The 19394-nt window shown below is 44.4% G+C and overlaps 3 protein-coding genes across 9 annotated transcripts in view; 1 reads left to right on the forward strand and 2 right to left on the reverse strand.

The window, feature by feature from the left end:
* USP45 (ubiquitin specific peptidase 45) overlaps positions 1-3764 on the reverse strand; it is a 56643-nt gene extending 52879 nt beyond the window's left edge. The window contains exon 1 of one of the 5 annotated variants that reach the window (XM_054061368.1): positions 3700-3764. The gene's annotated coding sequence lies outside the window, so the exon portion shown is untranslated. Of the gene's footprint in view, position 1; positions 3195-3223; positions 3396-3699 lie in introns of those variants that run through there. The other 4 variants (XM_054061372.1, XM_054061366.1, XM_054061371.1 and 1 more) reach the window with 4 other exon arrangements.
* Positions 3765-10905: 7141 nt separating this feature from the next.
* On the forward strand, positions 10906-17937 carry TSTD3 (thiosulfate sulfurtransferase like domain containing 3). The gene is made up of 3 exons (XM_009564498.2): positions 10906-11163; positions 12036-12195; positions 13748-17937. The coding sequence occupies exons 1-3, from the start codon at positions 10959-10961 to the stop codon at positions 13809-13811; spliced, it is 429 nt and encodes a 142-aa protein (XP_009562793.2). The 5' UTR covers positions 10906-10958; the 3' UTR covers positions 13812-17937.
* CCNC (cyclin C) overlaps positions 17147-19394 on the reverse strand; it is a 43499-nt gene continuing 41251 nt past the window's right edge. For all 3 annotated transcript variants that reach the window (XM_054061675.1, XM_009564488.2, XM_054061676.1), the window contains one exon: positions 17147-18880. In XM_054061675.1, coding sequence (XP_053917650.1) covers positions 18826-18880 — 55 coding nt within the window. In that variant the 3' untranslated portion in view covers positions 17147-18825. The remainder of the gene's footprint in view (positions 18881-19394) is intronic.

Consider the following 19394-nt stretch of genomic DNA (forward strand, 5'->3'; position numbering starts at 1 on the left):
CCTGCAAAGGGTCTTTATGAGCTTCCACATAGCTGCCAGCGTACAGAAAGAAGAGCCTTTATGGGTCATCAATGCCAGATTCTCTGCAGAATTGCTACATGTTTTGATGCAAGCTGCAAGTTGATCTATTTTAGACATCTGTCCCAAGCATTACCTGTGGCATTTTGGCTTGCTTGCTGTTAGATCAAATGTCACCCAATCAGAGCAAGAACCGCATCTATCACAGTTAGCAACCGGGCAGTGTCACCCATCAGCAGGCCAGGAGACTCAGCACTCTGACAACTACTGAAACCTTTGCGGCAAACAAGTCCCTGCTGCCTGCTAGAGCAGTAAAAGGACCAGAACTGCTGACTGGTAGTGGCAGCAACACTTCTTCCCCTGGAAAATGTCATCTGAAATTCTGAAAGTGTCATCTCCAAGATTTCCTAGCCCAAAGGCACATCACACATCCTTCACTGTCGCTGGAGCTCAAACACCAATCCTGACATTATATTACAGTCCTAAAAGGGTGAGACACCAATGTACTTTTTGCACGGGGAGTGAGACAGAGCCTTTGGACCATCAGATACAACTCTCCAAGTGACAGCAAAAATCCCATAGCATTTCCCATTTTTATTAACTCTTTTTATATAGCCACCTACACTAAACGGTCTGTCAACGTTCATGCTGGCATCCTGCATGATCCCCCTCAGATTTCCTACTGTTGACTTCTAAGGATGAACAGAAACTAGACATGTCCAGAAATAAGAATGAAGGGATCCTGCAACTGGATTTATGACTAAAGTAAATTAAAGGATTGAGTGGGCAAAAGGAGTAGTATTTTGATCATACAATTTTGCCAGTATCTTATAGCAAAGGTCTTATGGAAAATTTCAGGGATACTTGTCAATATCCTACTTCAGAAAGCAAACTTGCCACTGAGAGTGAAAAAGTTCATTCCATTTCCTTCTGCCACATAAACTGCCCCAGTTTGTTTTGATGACACATCTAAAGTGGAACAACTTGTCCTAGATCTACGAGTGATGCTCACAGCACAACTCGTGAGAAGCTAGCTGCATTTCTGTGAATCTTGCAGAAACAAAACTACAGAGTACCAGTTCTTCAATATTTCATGAAGAAATCTGACAAACTATTTACAACCATAGTAAACTGCAGAGTAATTTCACAAAGGCATATTCTGCTATCAGTTTGGCACACATTTGTCCCACTGTGATGCTTCCATTTAAAAAGCCAGAAAATGGGAGTGGAAAGAATCTTTTAAACACAACTCTGCTCTAAATTCTTGTATGAGATGATTATTTAATGGAAATGGGAAATACTTGTTAAAAATGACACATAACAAGAATACAGTGCTACACCTGGAGTTATTCCATCTGCTTCTACATTCTTGATGTCTCACTTGATTCTTGTGCATCTGTTGTTAAAATCCCATTGTGTGTATGAACTTTAACTATGCAAGTAGCAACAGAGCTATAGCAATAGCAGGATGAAGTCCTAATGTAAAGGACGTCAACAGCAAAAGACAACGAAGTTCTAAAGAAAATCCAGGACTCAGAGAATCAAAACATTAACTCATGTTAATACAATGCACAGACTTGCAGTAATGGGTCTAAAACACTGTGTCTCTGATTAATCGAAAGGGCTGTCACTAGGCTGCCATCTGATCACACAACTATAGAACGGTTTGGGCTGGAATAGACCTTAAAGAACACCTAGATCCTACCACCCTGCCATGGGCAGGGACACCTCCACTAGATCACACTGCTCCAAGCCTCATCCAACCTCAACTTAAACAGCTCCAGGGATGGCACTTCCATGACTTCTCTGGGCAACCTGTGCCAGTGCCTCATCACTCTCACAGCAGAAAACTTCCTAATATCTAATCCAAATCTCCCTTCTTTCAGCTTAAATTCATTAACCCTCATGCCGTCACTGCACTCCCTGATAAAGATGCCCTCTCCAGCTGTCCTGTAGGCAAATGCCTGATTGCCAGGCACGCACCAGTCTGCATTCGCTGAAACTTCAGGTAGTGGAGCACCCACGTGTGGCGACATTTGCTGCCTGATAATAAAACCCTTGGCGTGGGGAGCCCACTGCCTGCCCTGACACAGCCAGGTGCCCTGACAGCTGGCCGGCGGTGGCATCACCAGGCTGGCATATGCCACCCTGTCAGCATGGGGCAGCGACAATCACGCCAGCCTCATGACAGAGCCACAAGACCATTTTACAGCCTCCTGTGCTAGCCAGCTTGCCTTAAGGCAAAGTGAACGGAGCTTATGTTTAAACCCGACCAAAGGCGATGCTACTGACTATGATTTAACAGACTGAGAATCATAGAATGGTTTGGGTTGGAAGAGACCTTGAAGATCATCCAGTTCCAACCCCCCTGCCATGGGCAGGGACACCTCCCACCAGACCAGGCTGGTCCAGGCCCCATCCAGCCTGGCCTTGAACCCTTCCGGGGCGGGGGGGATACTGGGCAATCTGTGGCAGTGCCTCACCACTCTCATAGTGAGGGATTTCTTCCTAATGTCTAACTTAAATCTTCCCCCTTCCAGTTTAAAGCCATTCCCCCTTGTCCTATCACTCCATGGCCTTGTAAAAAGTCCCTCTTCATCTCTCCTGTAGCCCCTCCAAGTACTGGAAGGTCGCTATAAGGTCTCCTCAGAACCTTCTCTCCTCCAGGCTGAACAAGCCCAGCTCTCTCAGCCTGTCCTCGTATAGGAGGTGCTCCAGCCCTCTGATCACAGAATCATAGAATAGTTTGGGATGGAAGGAGAAGGAACCTTAAAGATCATCTCATTCCAATCCCCGTCATGGGCAGGGACACCTCCCACCAGATCAGGCTGCCCAAGGCCCCATCCAACCTGGCCTTGAACACCTCCAGGGATAGGGCAGCCACAGCTTCCCTGGGCAGCCTGTGCCAGTATCTCACCATCCTCACAGTGAAGAAATTCTTCCTTTTATCTAGTCTAAATCTGCTCCTCTCCAGTTTATACTCATTGCCCCTAGTCCTACCAGCACAAGTCTTTGTGAATAGTCCCTCTCCAGCTTCCTTGCAGCCCCCTCAGGTACCCCTTATGCTCTCCTTGGAGCCTTCTCTTCTCCAGGCTGAGCAACCCCAACTCTCTCAGCCTGTCCTCATAGCAGAGGTGCTCAGGCCCTCGATTCATCTTCCTAGCCCCCCTCTGGACCCGTTCCAACAGCTCCATATCCTTCTTACGGTGAGGATTCCCGAGCCAGACACAACACTCCAGGCGGGGCCTCAGGAGGACGGAGCAGAGGGGCCGGATCGCCTCCCCGGCCCTGCACGCGGCGCAGGACCCGGCGACCAGTCCTCCGCCAACGGCCGCCGCGCACACACAGCGCGGAGCGGAGCGATACCGCCCCCGCCCCTCCCCGGCTCTACGCGCTCCCCGCTGCCCCTCCGCGCCCCCCGACTCCTCCGAGCGCGGGGCCGTCCCCCCACCCCGCTGCCTCCACGCGCGCACCTCTGCCCACACCCCCCCCGCCACATTCAGTCGCACGCGGCTGCCCTCCCCCCGCCTCCCCGCGCGCCCCGGTCCCCCCTCTCCGAGACCCGACTCCTCAAGCCCCCACGCCCCCGCACGCCCCTCCGCGCCCCCCCCCGCCCACAGGCACCGCCCCCTCCCCGCGCGTGCCCGGCTGCCGCCCCTGCGAGGCGCTCCCCCCACCCACCTCGCGCGCGCGGCTGCCCCTCGGCGGCTCCTCCTCCTCGCGCCCGCCTCAGGCGCCGCACCCCCCCCCGCAGCCCTCCCCCCCGTGCGGCGCCTCCTCCTCCGCCCCGCGTAGCGCGCGCGCGGCCGCCATGTCGCGTAGCGCGCGCGCGCGCGCGCGGCCTTAGCCCGAGGGTATGGGTTCCGTTCGCCTCATGGGACGAACTCGCCGCGGCGCTCCCGAGCTGCGCCGGCTCCCGCATGCCCCCCTCCTCTCCCCGGCACTCACGGCTGGGTCGCCCTGGGGCCTGCAGAGCGAGGTGCGGGGCCCCTTCTTCTCGGTCCCGTCACGTAACGGGGCCCTCACACCGTTCACACGGGCTGGGTGAGGGGTTATGTGCTCTCTTTGCTCCTTAGTGCCTCGTGCTGCGCCAGGGGAAGGTTAGGTTGGACGTTAGGGGAAATTTAAAAAGCAAAACAGTGTCACATTTCCATCTGCAAAAATGTGCTCTGTGACAGAAAGGAGTTCTGAACCAGTGAAGCCTGATTTCTCGTGCCTCTCACACGGGACTTGAAGGAAGAAATCATTTGTTATAAGTTACTAACCTATTATATGTTTGGTGTATGTTTCTTTGTGCTTTTAGAGCTAAAATATAGGATTAGCTTGAATAGTAACTTAGCTACCCTGTGCCTGGATAGTTAAGCTTACATAAGGAATTTTAACAAGGCTGCAATTAGAAAGAATGTGACACTATCTAATTAAGCCGGATAACAAGAACTAGCACAATGATAAGTAAAAAAGAACCGGCTAGGACCAGATACAAACTTGACGAGGTGCCCAAGGAGTCTTAAGAGCATGCACGAGAAGGGGACTCAAGCACTTCACTGTGAAGAAGACTGCAAGCCTTCCTCCAGAAGCCTCCAGCCCAAGGCCCCCAGAAGGCAGAGCGCGTGCGCCAAGGGAGGAAACTTATGTAAATAAATTCCAGGAACTGATTATAGTAGACACATCTGTTCCGGGAAAAGTAATGAATATATGTGCTTTGACTGTGCAGAGCCTTTGTGAATTGTGTTGAAAGTTGCACACACGTTAGGTGGAGCTACACCCTGCATGCACAACGTCACATAAAAGGATACCTTACTTAATAAGATTCTTGAGTCTGGCTTTTCGCGGCATCAAACTAATAGTAACTGGCTTTCAAGAAACTCATTTTCCAGTGACATTCCTTCTCCAGCACTGGGGAAAATAAATCTTCCTCATATATGTTCTTCTCTATCCCTACCTTGAGTTCTGTGTGCAGTTTCAGGCGCCACAGGATAGAAAGGATATCAAGCTACTGGAGAGCATCCCGAGGAGGCCACAAAGTTGGTGAAGGCTTTAGAGTGGAAACTGTATGAGAAGTGGATGAAGTCACTTGGTCAGCCTTGAGAAGAGGAGACTGAGGGGAGACCTCATTGCAGTCTACTAACAAGGGAAGGAGGAGGAGCGGGCACTGGTCTCTCCTCTCTGGTGACCGATGATAGGACCCAAAGGAATGGCAGGAAGATGTGCCAGGGGAGGTTTAGGTTGGGTATTAGGAAAAGGTTCTTCACACAGAGGGCAGTGGAGCACTGGAACAGGCTCCCCAGAGAAGCAGTAATGGCACCAAGCCTGACAATATTCAAGAAACATTTGGACAACACTGTCAGACACATTGTGTGAATGTTTGAGTTATCCTATGCAGGGATTTGGACTAGATGATCCTTGTGGGTCCCTCCCAGCTCAGGTCATTCTATAATTCTTCACCGAAAGTGTTACTGGGCACTGGAACAGCTGCACAAGGGGGTGATTGAGTCACCATTCCTGGAGCTGTTTGGGTAGATGAAGTGCTTAGGGACATGATTTGGTAATGGACAAATACAGTTGAGCTTGATGATCTCTAAGGTCTTTTCCAACCTAAAGATTCTATGATATTTTCAGCTGACGCAGATAATCAAGAATTGTCTTGACTTCATTTGTAAGAGAACTCAGTATGAAACAGTGAATCAACCGTACAAACAAACAGAGGAAAGAAAACCCCTCCTAGAAAAAAAGGCAAAGGAAGGGAGATGCCATGGGGTCACTTTCACGTCTGGACTTAGCGGAGTACTGCTGAAAGACCAGGAGATGCTGCACTGGGTTTGTGCATGTGGGAAGCAGGTAAACAGACTTGCAAGGTTGTGGACGGCTGTACCTAGAGGCTGTGCAAAAGGGTCTGGGCCCTGGGGAGATTTCCAAGATAGCAGAATCAAAGATGCAGTACTTAAAGGGGGCCTGCAGGAAAGATGAGGAGGCCATCTTTTGGGGAGTGCACTGACAGCATGAGGGGGAATGGTTTTAAGCCAAAAGAGGGGAGATTTAGATTAGATTTAGGGAAGAAATTTTTTACTGTGAGGGTGCCCAGAGAAGCTGTGGAAGCCCCATCCCTGGAGGTGTTCAAAGCCAGGTTGGATGGGGCCTTGGGCAGCCTGACCTAGTGGGAGGTGTCCTTGCCCAAGGCATGGGTGTTGGCTATAGATGATCTTTAAGGTCCCTTCCAACCTAAACCATTCTATGATTATCTCAGCTGAGGGACAGACAGAGAAAAGGGTGTCCAGCTCACAAGTCGGGGGTCTAGTAGAAACAAGGATTGAGATTAAACTCAGCATGTGGCTAGACAGCAAAGGGGGCTTTATTTGGACAGAAGATAAATCCAAATTAAGGACTGAGAGCAGTTTTATTGGAATAAGATTATCTAGTGGTAAGGCATAGAGAAAAAGGGGGAAAAGGATGAAGTTGCTGTGGCAACCCTCATAAACAAAGGATGGATAACCTGTAGCGGATCTGCTGACAAACAGGCTCAAAGAATGGTTAGAGAAGCATGTGGAAGTCATTGTATCAAGCAAAGACAAACACAAGATGTCAAGAGTATTGTTGAAAGAGATTGACAGATTAAGCAGGATTTGATTTAGGTAGGAGGAATTCTTTAGGCACTACAATGACATTGATGACAACTAAGCACAAAGATCTGCAGGCAGACTGTAGACCATGTAACAGAGGAGCCCCAGACGTGTTGTGAACACCACGTTCATGGAGCCTGTATGTGAAACAGAAAGAATATGGAACAATAGTCTAAAACAAACTAGATTGAGAGGTGGGTTCTGCCTCCTCTGCTCAGGACAGATTAGAGAATTATTGCACTGCAAGAGCAATAACTAGATCAAACAGTTAAGGGAGGAAAATGATCATGTGTGAAAGGGCTATAGTACGAAGTGAAAGGGAGTATGTTCACTTAGCACAAGAGAGGAGAACAAATATTGGAGAAGTAGAACATCAGCATTAGGGCCGTGGCAGACTGGGAAGGCAGGCAAAGGAGGTGAAAAATATGAGGTGAGAAAATGTTTCCCAAAGGAAATGATTTGATTTTTGTGCAGAGAGTGGGGACAGCAGGCTTCGTACATAGGTTCCCACTGTGTTGGGGAAAATGGGATATAAATCAAAGTTGGATATTAGGAAAACAGATTTGTCACAGAGAGCAGCTAGGTTCTCAGCTTTCCTCCAGAAATATCTCAATGACACAAAAGCAGAGCCAAAGACAGCTGCTGTTGAGATTGAGTAAAGTCTTGGGTTTGGCAATGAGAAAAAAATGAAGGGTCAAGGGCAAAGAAGAAACATAAAGGGCATCTGCAATCAGAGCCATTAAAGAAAGAAGAGAGAAAGAGATGGAATGCCAAAAGCAAATAGTAAAGCATGGCGAAATACAATGGGAAGGGTGAAAAGTTTGGGAGGCGGGGGGGACCCAGATGACAGTCAGAAAAAAAAGACGCAGTAACAAAAAACTCAGAAGAGGCAGTATGATTTGATGAAAGCATGCAAAACATTTCTTTGGTCAATGAAGGCTTTAGTCAAACAAGAAGATGAGGGTAAGGAATGTGCAAGGGTAGATGCAGCTGGGTAGTCAGCTGGGAAATGAGGCCAGTGAGGACGAGGCTGGGAGGCTGGGCAGAAATGGAGGAAGAGTGAGATTTAGAAGAGATGAAATGAAGAAAGCTGTTGAGGAGGGGTTGAGTGAGTGCTGGATGATAGCACCTTGAAGGCAAGAGGAGAACTGAACATGCTGCTTCTCACCCTTTCGTTGAGTGGGAGAGTTTGCGTAGCTTGGTCTCTGACTTCAAACTCTGTCTTTCACAAGGTGGCTAGTGGATCTTTCCTGTTTCTGCAAGCAAGCTAGTGTGTGCTCTCTTTGTGTGTGTGTGTGTGTATATATGATCCAGGGTCACCTTAAAACCATAAATTAATTTATAAAAATGCAACTTCATGTGAATATGCATTTCATACAGCAAGAACCCTGATGCTCGTTTTAGCATGCGTTATGGTCAGTGTAGTGATATGTGCAATAAATTGAGAGTAACTGTGGTGGTTATTTTACTACAAATAAAATATACAGTAAATTATACCTCAAAAGAGAATTTCTAGAAGCAGTGTATTCTACCCATATCTTGTTGAAAATGGAAGATGTATAAAACTTTGACTCGTATGTAGATGCACTGCTTCAAAGAGGCAATTTGCAAATGCCTGTCAAGGAGGCCATATGGAGAGGCTGGCAGAAGGGCAGCTAGTGAACCAGTTATACGTGCCAGGTTCAATTTGTCACACTTTACAGTACTGAGAAATATTTTGTTCTCGTTTTGAGATGGAAAACTCTCATTAGTAAAGATTCAACAACATACTCCTCAAAATGCTTTTTTTACAAAGACAAAAAGCCTAGCTCATCTGCCATTGAAGACTGGAACCGCTGGTACGTAATCTACATAATCTATTTAGTACATAATGGTATGTAGTAAATACAGAGTATTGATTTAAAACATGTTGAAGAGAGGGACCCTTATTCCTCCATTTCAAACATGTCTTGGCCATTAGTCCTTTGGGCTGTAAGACCAACGACAGCTTTCAAAACCAAACCATTTCAGACCTAGGGATGTGCTTCTTATCCTTGGACCACAGCTGCAGTGGCTGGAAGGGACAGTGGCGAGGGTGAAAGCAGTGCAGGCCAGTACTGAAATCGCCTTTTCTCCTCGGGTGTAACACTGAGGGCATTTCTTGGAATTACTTTGAGTGGATTTGGCATCAAAATTCCTCATTCCTATTCAATCTCTTGGCCTTTGGTACTTTAAGGCTTTTCAAGAGCTTGGCTCCGTTGTGGAAATCATGCTGCTTGAGCAAAGTGGCAGTCACTGGATGTGCCGAACCCAAAGGCAGCAGCTGCCTCCTCAGCCGTGGCTGGTGCCGGCAAGTGCCGTGCACAGTGGTGGGCTGCTTGGCTTTCCATAACTCCAGCGAAACCCAGGCATGCCTTGAAGCAGGGGGATGCCCTCACTGGCCACATGCAACACTGAGATGTAAATTCATCATAGAACCATAGAATGCTTTGGGCTGGAAGGGACATTTACAGGTCATCAAAACCAACTGCCTTGCAGAAGCAGGGACATCTTTAACCAGATCAGGTTTCTTAGAGCCCCATCCAACCTGACCATGGATGTTTCCAGGGATGGAGCCTCCATTACCTCCCTGGGCAATCTGTTCCAGTGTTTCACTACCCTCAGCATGAAAAATGCCTTGTTTATATTCCATCTAAATCTGCCCTCCCTTAATTTAAGGCCATTACTCCTTGTCCTGTCACAACAGGCCTTGCTAAAAGATGCAAGCATGCAAATATTTTATTGACATCCAGTCATACTAGATATTCAGAAGAAGTTTTTTATGCTGAAGGTGGTGGAAAACTGGCACAAGTTGGCCAGAGAGGTGGTGGATGCCCTGTCCCTGGAAACACCCAAATTCAGTTTGGATGGGGCTCTGAGCAACCTGATCAGGGTGAAGATGTCCCAGCTCACTGCATGGGGGGGGGTTGGACTGGATGACTTTCACGGAAGAATTCACACAGGGAAAAAAAAAAAAAGGGATAAAAAAGAAGAAAAACTAGATTGTTTTTAACCCAGCCCGGCAACCTGTTAAAGGATTTTCACCAGACTGTGGGCAACTCTAGGCTTGCTTTATTAACAACTCCGAGTGGGCCATCACCTCAGTAAGTGCCAAAAGCCCACACAAAATCATCAGATATTTATATACATTATACAGTCTCCTTTCTTGAGACATTTCTATTTATTCTTTAAAACTTTAAAGCAAACCTCAAGCAGTTCCACATATTTATATTTATATTTATATTTATATTTATATTTATATTTATATTTATATTTATATTTTCTATGCTTATACTCAGTGTAGTCTAAACTTTTAATCATTAATTGTCATTAAATCTAATACCTATTCTAGGTTTGACGTTTCTTGCACAACCTGGTGATTCAGCTGGACGGAGCTTTAAACCAGCCATAGAATCAGAATAGTTAGGGTTGGAAGGGACCTTAAAGATCATATAGTTCCAACCCCCCCGCCACAGAAAAGGCTACGCATAATTGAACAGTATTCTTATAACTGCCATAAAGACTACTTTCCCAACACCGGTTCTGGTGGTCCTCTTAACGCAATACTCTATTTATCGCAATCCACTAACAATAATATCTTAAGTCTTACATCGTTATATTCATCATAGAATCATAGAATAGTTTGAGTTGGAAGGGACCTTAAAGATCACCCAGTTCCAACCCCCCTGCCATGGGCAGGGACACCTCCCACTAGATAAGGCTGCCCAAGGCCCCATCCAACCTGGCCTTGTACACCTCCAGGGATGGGGCAGCCACAGCTTCCCTGGGCAGCCTGTGCCAGTGCCTCACCACCCTCGTGGTGAAGAAATTCTTCCTTATGTCTAAGCCTAAATCTGCCCCTCTCCAGTTTATACCCCTTGCCCCTAGTCCTATCACCACAAGCCTTTGTAAACAGTCCCTCCCCAGCTTTCTTGTAGTCCCTTCAGGTACTGGAAGGTCGCTATAAGATTTCCTTGCAGCCTTCTCTTCTCCAGGCTGGACAACTCCAACTCTCTCAGCCTGTCCTCGTATGGGATGTGCTCCAGCCCTCCGATCATCCTTGTAACCTCTTCTGGACCATTCCAACAGCTCCATATCCTTCTTATATTGAGGATTCCAATACATCATACCCCGTCATTTTCCTTAACACTCTCCGACCGATGCTTCCCGATCCCTTGAGGAGGCTCACAGCCCCGCGTCCTCCCTCTGAGGCGGAGCCACCGGGAGCCTCCTCCTCCCCCCGGAGCCTCCTCCTTCCCCCGGATCCTCCTCCCCACCCCGGAGCCTCTTGCCGGGGCGGGCGCGATGCTGGGTGCGGGCCTGCGGATTTTGCGGGCGGGTCCCGGGGCCGTGGGGTCCACCCGCCGCAGCCTCTGCGCTGGAGCAGCGCCCAGCCTTTCCTACCGAGAGCTCAAAGATTTGAAGAAGAACGACGTCCTCCACATTGACGTGCGGGAGAGGTGGGAGATCGACAGAGATGGAAAAATCCCGGCGTCCATCAACATCCCGTGTGAGTTATTGCGGGTGCGGGCGGTGCGTGTCCGTGTCCCCTCGCACCGCCCGGGCTCTGCAGGACGGGCCAAAAGAATTAATGGATAAGCTTTGCTGCACCTGGTTTGTATGTTGAGTTATCTTGTCCTATAAACTCTATCTAAAGAGGGAACATGCAGACCATCTCCTGACATGGATGAATAACTCGAAAGGATAAACACTCTCTTAGAGTTGCAAGAGTTTATTGATATGCTTAGTTGCCTCGTAAGATGTAGCTGTTTTAGGTGTGAAGGGAGTCTTCAGACATGGTTGGATAACCTAAAAAAATAAACGTTCTTTGAGGACTTACACAGTTCTTTGCCTAAAACTAGTCTGTATACCCCCTACTTTTGTAAGATCATAGAATCATAGAATAGTTAGGGTTGGAAGGGACTTTAAAGATCATCTAGTTCCAATCCCTCTGCCATGGGCAGGGACATCCCACTAGATCAGGCTGCCCACGGCCTCGTCCAGCCTGGGGTGCGTTTTTCAGAAGGGCATCTGATTCAGCACTGAATTGTAAAATAAAAATATTACTGTCTTTGCTTTGAAGACTTAGTCCTTTTTAATATTTTACCAGTGAGTAGTGTTTCTCACAAGGCGGTGAGGGAGCAAACTAGACAGCTGCTAGTATAGCATCATAGCATGGTTTGGTTGGAAGGGACCACAAAGGTCATCCAGTCCAACCACCTGCAGCGAGCAGGGACATCCTCAACTCGATCAGGTTTCTCAGAGCCTCATCCAGCAAGTGTGTCAGGCCAAAGCTTTCCTCCAGAGGAACTGGAATCCTTATAGAGTAAGCCTGTCTGTGCATGAAGAATAAATGAAACTCTTTTGTTCTGTATTTCTCAGTGGGTGAATTAGTGGAAGCTCTACAGATGGACCCAGTGGAGTTCAAGGAGCAGTACAATCAAAAGATGCCATCCAAATCGGACCCTGTGGTTTTCTCCTGTTTGGCAGGAACAAGAAGTAAACAAGCACTCGCTTTTGCCATGTCCTTGGGTTTCAACAGGTATGACTTGTGTGTGTGAGGATGGGATTAATGTGGTCTCCCCTCATGAAGCAGAACTCGTACTCAGCTTCTTGTGGGCAAGAGTAAAAATTTAAATGTAGAATATCAACAGAACATATTTCAGTTACATACCTCTTCTTGTCTCCACTGGACTTCAAAAGATGCCACTGGGTGTACCAGCAAAGTGGGGTGTATTGTCCTGTGAAACAGACCCTCAGCAGCTCTGTAAATGCGCTGCAGTGATGCAGCCTGCTGCAAGACCGTGCTGCCACCAAAGGGTCCTTCCGTCTCTCAGGGCTCCCTCACCAAGACATCACTTCCTTATACAGCTTCATAAGCAGTAGTCATGAGATGCAGGATGATTGGAGAGGCAGAGAACTGCTCACTTTGGTAGGAGTACACTCTTAGATTAAACCGTTTATGAAACCACACCTTTCGTTGAATTGCAGTCCTGTGTGTACAGTTCACTGTTGACAAAGTTCACCTTTGCTTCCAGTAAAGCACTGAAGGCAATAACTAAAAAGACAATAAGATTGATAGAATGAAAGCAAAAGCAGCATTTGGTTGGCAGAATTCATAGTATCATCATAGTATAGTTAGGGTTGCAAGGGACTTTGGAGATCATCTAGTTCCAACCCCCCTGCCGTGGGCAGGAACATCCCACTAGATCAGGCTACCCAAGGCCCCATCCAACCTGGCCTTGAACAGCTCCAGGGATGGGGCATGCACAGTCTCTCTGGAAAACCTGTGCCAGTGTCTCACCACTCTCATGGTGAAATAGTTAGACCTGTTATTGTTAGAATTATTCAGCTCAATTGTTAGAATTGTTAGACCTGTGCCAGCAGATGCCTTGCTGGCTTAAAGACTGCAGACAGAATTTTATAAATTGGTTGTTTGCTCATATTTTTGCTGAACTGCAGTTCATTAACTGGAATATCCCTGCTAAATCTAAGTTGAAAGTATGGAACCACATTCTTGTTTTATAAATATAGTTTTAATAAGTGAAAAATATCCTCCTTCTCCTGTTTTTCATGCTCCCTCATTGAAGGAGTCAGTACTGGTTTGCATGGTGGAGCTTTATTTTCTGGAGTTTAGCTTTGTGCAGGCTTGTGTCAGATCTATACAGCATGTAGGTTTGCAGGGAAGTAAAGGTCAGTGTGCTGCGTTTATTTGGTGATATTTGAAGTATTAGGCATAATAACATGTAAAGTTCCCACTGCAGTGGGAACTTTCTTTTTTAAAGAAAGAAGTGGCAAACTGTTTCATTGATCCGTCTCCTACTACTTGCTTGACGTTTGATCTCCAGCATTGTGTCATTTTGAAGAAAAGAGTTAGAGAACACACTGCATGGAAGCAGGCAGTATTAGAGTACAAGGAACACTGATCTGGCTCATTGAAGCTAGGTCCAAGCATATTTGATTACAGAGAATATCTGTATGGGTTTTTTTCTCTTGCTGTCTTTTTTTTTTTGTTTGGATTGGGTTTTTTTTTTTGCTATGTCCTCTTAGTTTCTGGAAGAGTCCTTAACGTTCTATCTTATGCATATTTTCAGAGTTCAGCAATATGCTGGTGGCTTTGAGGATTGGGTAAAACATGAACCTCCAGAGAGAAAATGAAGATCACTGCCCCAACTCTTGTCCCATCAAGGCTGCAGGATGGTTTGTAGATTTTAGCATTCAAACTGTGCATTGCACTTCCAGAATCCAGCCCACTCCTGCTTTCTTGTGTAAATAGACGTTCACTTTCAAATAGCCATGCATATCAACTGCTTGGTTTAAATTAAATCTGAAGACTACAACATGAACAGAGGACATTAAATTTGCTCATCCTTTGCTTTGGGCTGTGTTTTGTGGTGAAAGCATGTGAAGAGAACCTGAGGGCTTATTATGTTTACTAAGATTTTTGTATGGTGTAGATTATGGCTCCTTAAACGAATGCTGGTAGGACAAATGAAATCATCCTTTCCCAGATAACTGTGTTGGGTAGTTTGTTTGTAACAGTTAAACTGCAGATATTCTAATGGATGTGGGGAAACAGCCTCAAGCACAGATTCATCGTGCTTTATGTGTACCTGGAGTTGTCAAATAGTCAAAGATTACAAGTGGAGTGATTGTAAGGCCAAAACTTCATTACTGATTGGAAAACACAAAGGGAAACTGACTTGATGCTAGAATATATTGCGGGATTCCTTGTTGCAAAAGCATGTCCATTTTTAGATGCATATCTGCTTCTGAGCACAACATGCTACAGCATTTAGTCAACAACTTTTCCCAAGTGAGAACTTGCCTATATTTGACAGAGACATATACAGACATAATCATTTTAGGCTGGAAAATTTCAGATGTCCAAGGCAGTTACTAACCTCTCTTCTTTCTTGTATGTATGTTAATTTGTGTGTCTTAAACTTTAAAACAATGCATTCCATCCCCACCTATAAATTTGCATAGTCATAATTTTAAGGATTTATTTGGTTTTTAGTGCTGATAGCAGTTATGAGGAACTAGCAAAGGTGACTTGCTTTGGCCTCTGGAAAATGTAAGTTCTAGCACAGAAGTTCAGGACTCTGCAGGATATCTGGAAAAAGGAACTAAAATGTCTTGTTCTGCTCTGATCAGTACAGCAGGCAGCGTGCTCTTACCGTACAGCTCTTCCATTCTCCATTTCTAAACACCCCTGCTGTTTAGAAAATAGAGAAGAAAAAGTAACTGATCTTACTAGAAATTCACTTTTATTAAGTCTTGCAGTCTCTCTGCAGCCTTTCTTTTTCTAGCCAACTCCCATAGCTGGCACAGCCGGCTTTTAGCTGTTCTGCCCTGATAGTGTATCTTACAGGGGTTTCTGTTCTCTCCTCTTTGCTAATAACTGGAGACCCTGGAGCGTAGCTGCCATAACATTGAGTAACCAGTACATTTTTCTTCAGTCACATTGGCTTTTAAGCAACCTTATTGCTATACTTTATTTCTAATCAATTAAAAAAAAAAACCACATCAACTTAAGAACCAGAATTTAGACTAATTTCCAGAGTAATGGTTTAGTATAACTGATGAATTAATGGAAGATGAAATTAAATGTCAGGATGAATATGGGTGTTAACCTTGTTGTTACTCTTCAATTCTCACTATCTTGTTCTTGAAAGGTCTTTTTCAGACCGGATCGGGAGGAGTAATGGATGCAAACAGTTTTGTTGGATTTAGCCAAATCCTATAATGTGTTAATTTTGCCTGTTCAATGTGACCTAGACTGCCAGTTTCACAGTGCTGTGGGCATGTACTCAAAGAGGTAGCTGAAGCCCAACCAATGAAGCCCATGGTTGGCTGCATTGTGCCAAGCCTCACCAGGACTAGTGGTGCCTTTTGATCTAGATCATTGAGGTAAGATTGCATAGAAAATTTGAGACACACTGAAAATGTTTAGCTAATGTGTCATTATCCATGCCTAGCTGTATTGATCAAGCCACAAGACTTCTGTGTATGGATGAACAAAGCAAGGAGATTTAACCAACTAAACTTAGTCACAATTTAGTCCTAAGTGGCCAATGCTACCTTCTGTAGCTACATTGAAGTTTGTTTGGAACATGTAAAACTACATAGCTACAAACAAATAAACAACAAATGGTTACATTAGGCCTCTAGTGGGAGGTGTCCCTGCCTATCACAGGGGGGTTGGAACTAGATGATCTCTAAGGTCCCTTCCAACCCAAACTATTCTGTGATTCTATATTGGGTCACACCAAGACCTGTCTAACCCATTATTTTCTGTCTGGGAGCAGCTGGTAATAAACATCTGAGGAAGAGCATAAACCAGGCCCAGTATGTAGTGATGCAATCCTCAGATTATTTTCACAAATCAAGAGTGCTTTGATACTTCCTTTGTATGTCTTTGTATATTTGGGTATTTGTAAATGTTCAACACAAACTCCTAGCAGTCACAGGAAGGCTGCTTTGGGTTCAACAATGCATTGTGAGCGGAAGTCTTTCCCTTTGTTGTTTCTGAACTTTCATCGGATGATCCTGCTTCTTCTGTCAGAAGTGATAAACAGTGATCACCTCATCAGTCTTCCCACCACTCATGACTGTCTAAACCCCTGCTATCTTTTCTGAGCTAAAGAGTTGTTCATTTATTTTTTTAATAGGAAAGCCACTGTATAACCTCTTCCATTTTTTTTAAATCTTCATTAGATTTCATTAGCCTTGGTAGTTTTCTGCAAGGTGTTTCTCAAACAATTTGTAGCTTGTCAAAGCTGATGAACCTTTCTGCATCTTCCTCTGTTTCTTTGTTCTGGGGATATAACTTGCTTTTTGAGTTAAATAACTTTTCTGATCCAGTTCAGTTTGCTTCCTTTTAGATTTTTCCTTAAGTCTTTTTGGCACAGATGGCCTGTGTTTGCTTTGACACTCTGTACACCAGTAACCAAACAATCTGTGAAGGCTTACAGCTACCTGTCTTACATAATGATATACCTTATTTTTATGTGTTGAAATGAAGCACAGTAAAGGTGCTTTTTTTCTGTGTGGGTGGTAGCAAAGCTGTTGATTTCACATTATGTTCCATTTCCTGTTGTTCTTATCTACTTCTTTCTTTTTATAACTGTCATCACTGAAGCCAGTTCCTTTCACTGCATTTTATTGCCTTTCACTGTTCACACTGGAGTCAGAGCTGGTAAAACTACCCTCACCTGCCCAGTAGAGATACAACCTTTATTTTACATCAGGAAATGCCTGATAATTCAGTTCTGAGGTTTAGGTCACACAGGTAATTTAGGTTTAAAGTCAAGTCTGCGAAGGCTGTTGAGCACCAAGAAAACTCTTAATCACTCCAGCCAGCATTCTCCATTAATAGTGCAAAATCCCCAATTTCAAAACCTTTGCTTTCTTAGCAGATTGTGTGGTCTGTGTGAGAAGACTGACGTGAACCTAAAGAACAGATCCTGTTTAAGAACTCCACACAATGGTCAATTTGCATTGGTTTATTTCTACTCCCCAAGTCCACATTACAAATAGCACATTTTAGACTTCCAGAAACGAAGGCAAATGGCCAAATTCCACTTCATCGGTCTATAAAAGGTATGGATCAAACGGCAACAAAAGTAGCAAAGACCAAAATGCATACATTTTCTATTGGGCTTGTTTACCTAATGTTTTACAAAAATAACCTGAACGGAAATAAATGCCAGGAGCTTAATGGGCCACATACAAACACACTTCAGTTCTATTTCACTGAATGACCAGCAAAATACAGAGATGGGGATTTGCAAAATCAGGTGGTGTATTTAAGGGGCCATTTTTTTTGAACCAAGACACATTGTAGAACAAGGAATTTCAAGAACTTCAATATTTCAGACCAGTGAAATGTGGGGTTTTTTTCAGGGAAAAAAAAAAGAACTGAGAACAATGTTACTGCACTTTATTTTATCACTCAATTTTTTATACTTGGGCAAGTCAGCATTATCATTCCAAATGAAGTTGTACAGAACTTAATTAGAAACAAAGTTATCTAAAAATAAATTTCATTTAGGCCAATTCCTGACTTCAGTGGGATAACTGCCTGAGTGAGGAACAGAGGATATGGCCTTCTGTTTGAAGTAATCTCCCTTTCTCCAGCACACAGTTAACCAAGGAATCCCGTTTCAGTTATTCTAAAGAGTTGCTCCTAAAATCACAATTAAAATTAGCCAGTATGAAGCTCACTGAAAGCTTGATCCTCTTTCAAATAAACTCACACAAATTCTCACTAACAGTGAAAGCAGGCTGTGTATATCTTTTGTACAAAAAATAAGAAAAAATCCACCATAAAATCAGCAACCCTATCCAGATTTGTACTTGACTGTGAAATATTCTAATTGTACGATGTAGTACATTTACTTGAAAGAAAAAATCATAGTATGTTGGGGTTTTTTAATTCCTAACACTTGAAATGTTTAAGAAAACTGCAGAATCACTATACATATTGCACTTCTCTGGTAAGCTGAGCGACTGTGCTTCATGGCAAGAACATCCACAAACATCTACCAAATAAAACAGCATTTTTCTAATCCAAAAAAGGAACTTTATTTCCTTTCTGTAGCTTTCATTAAAAATGTAATGATATTCTTTGCAGGCTCTTCTAGGCCTTGTTTCTGAAGGATTGTTGTGTTACTTGTTATAAAACCTGTACTTAGTTTTTAATAAAATCAACAAAACTCAAGGTAATGAATAGATTCAACTGAGTGCATGATCTTCCTTCAGTCACAAACAAAATGAGGACAACACAATTAATTAATACAGTTACACTTGGGCTTCAGGTTACTGTCGCTTTAAAAATAACTAGTTAACTTCAATGGCAAGCTACAATTTTCTCAAACAAAACCAATAATGAACTATTTGGTTTGAGTGGATAGTGTTATCTTTTGCAGCTTGGTTTAAGGTTCAGTTCCTCACACAGAAAAAATCTTAGTACATTTGCTCCAGCGTCAGAGAAAATGATGCAGTTTTAGAGAAAAAGCTTTCAAAATGCTTGACACAAACAAGCTATTTATTCTTCAAGTTCTTTGTCAAAGATGTTACTAAAACCTTCTGTCCATTTCATGAACACAGGAGAGATCCCAGGACGTCTTGAGTCAAAGTGGTCCATAAAGAAATTCTTTGGAATGTCTTAAGACTGGCTGTAACTAGAGTTCTGGCTACCATTTGGACCCTGTTCTCCTTCACTGGAAGAAAAAAACAAAACAAAAACATGTCTCCAAAAAGAAGAATCGTATTGCATTTTTGTCTTTTTTTTTTTTTTAAATTAAAAATACAGTATTCTGAAAGTAGTGAAAACCTGAAGGAAAATACTTCAACATATACACAAATAGATTAAGATACTCTGCTCAGTTTGTAAACATTGCAAAGGTTATTCTCAGCATGCATAAACAACTTTGGTGTATTTATTTAAATAATAATTTCACTATGCCCCCGTGCAGCTGCCTGCGAAACGTACTGCTGAAGTCAACACTTCCAAATTCACATTACATAAGCATGTGTGCAGGGATTTACATATAGACATTCCCAACAGTGATATTTAATCACAGCTATTAAACAGAATATCAAGCAGGCCCAGTTCCAACAAATAGGGCCCAGCCACCTCGCAGTTCCTTACATTTCATAGAATGATAGAATAGTTTGGGTTGGAAGGGACCTTAAAGATGATCCAGTTCCAACCCCCCTGCCATAGGCAGGGAC

Source organism: Cuculus canorus, chromosome 3 (assembly GCF_017976375.1).
Source record: "Cuculus canorus isolate bCucCan1 chromosome 3, bCucCan1.pri, whole genome shotgun sequence".
NCBI classification, from domain to species: domain Eukaryota; kingdom Metazoa; phylum Chordata; class Aves; order Cuculiformes; family Cuculidae; genus Cuculus; species Cuculus canorus.

Bases quoted from the DNA above. Each gene is read 5' to 3' on its own strand.
- TSTD3 (XM_009564498.2), top strand. From the start codon at position 10,959: ATGCTGGGTGCGGGCCTGCGGATTTTGCGGGCGGGTCCCGGGGCCGTG. The intron at 11,164-12,035 runs GTGAGTTATTGC...TGTATTTCTCAG, and splicing joins GGCGTCCATCAACATCCCGT to TGGGTGAATTAGTGGAAGCT. The intron at 12,196-13,747 runs GTATGACTTGTG...GCATATTTTCAG, and splicing joins ATGTCCTTGGGTTTCAACAG to AGTTCAGCAATATGCTGGTG.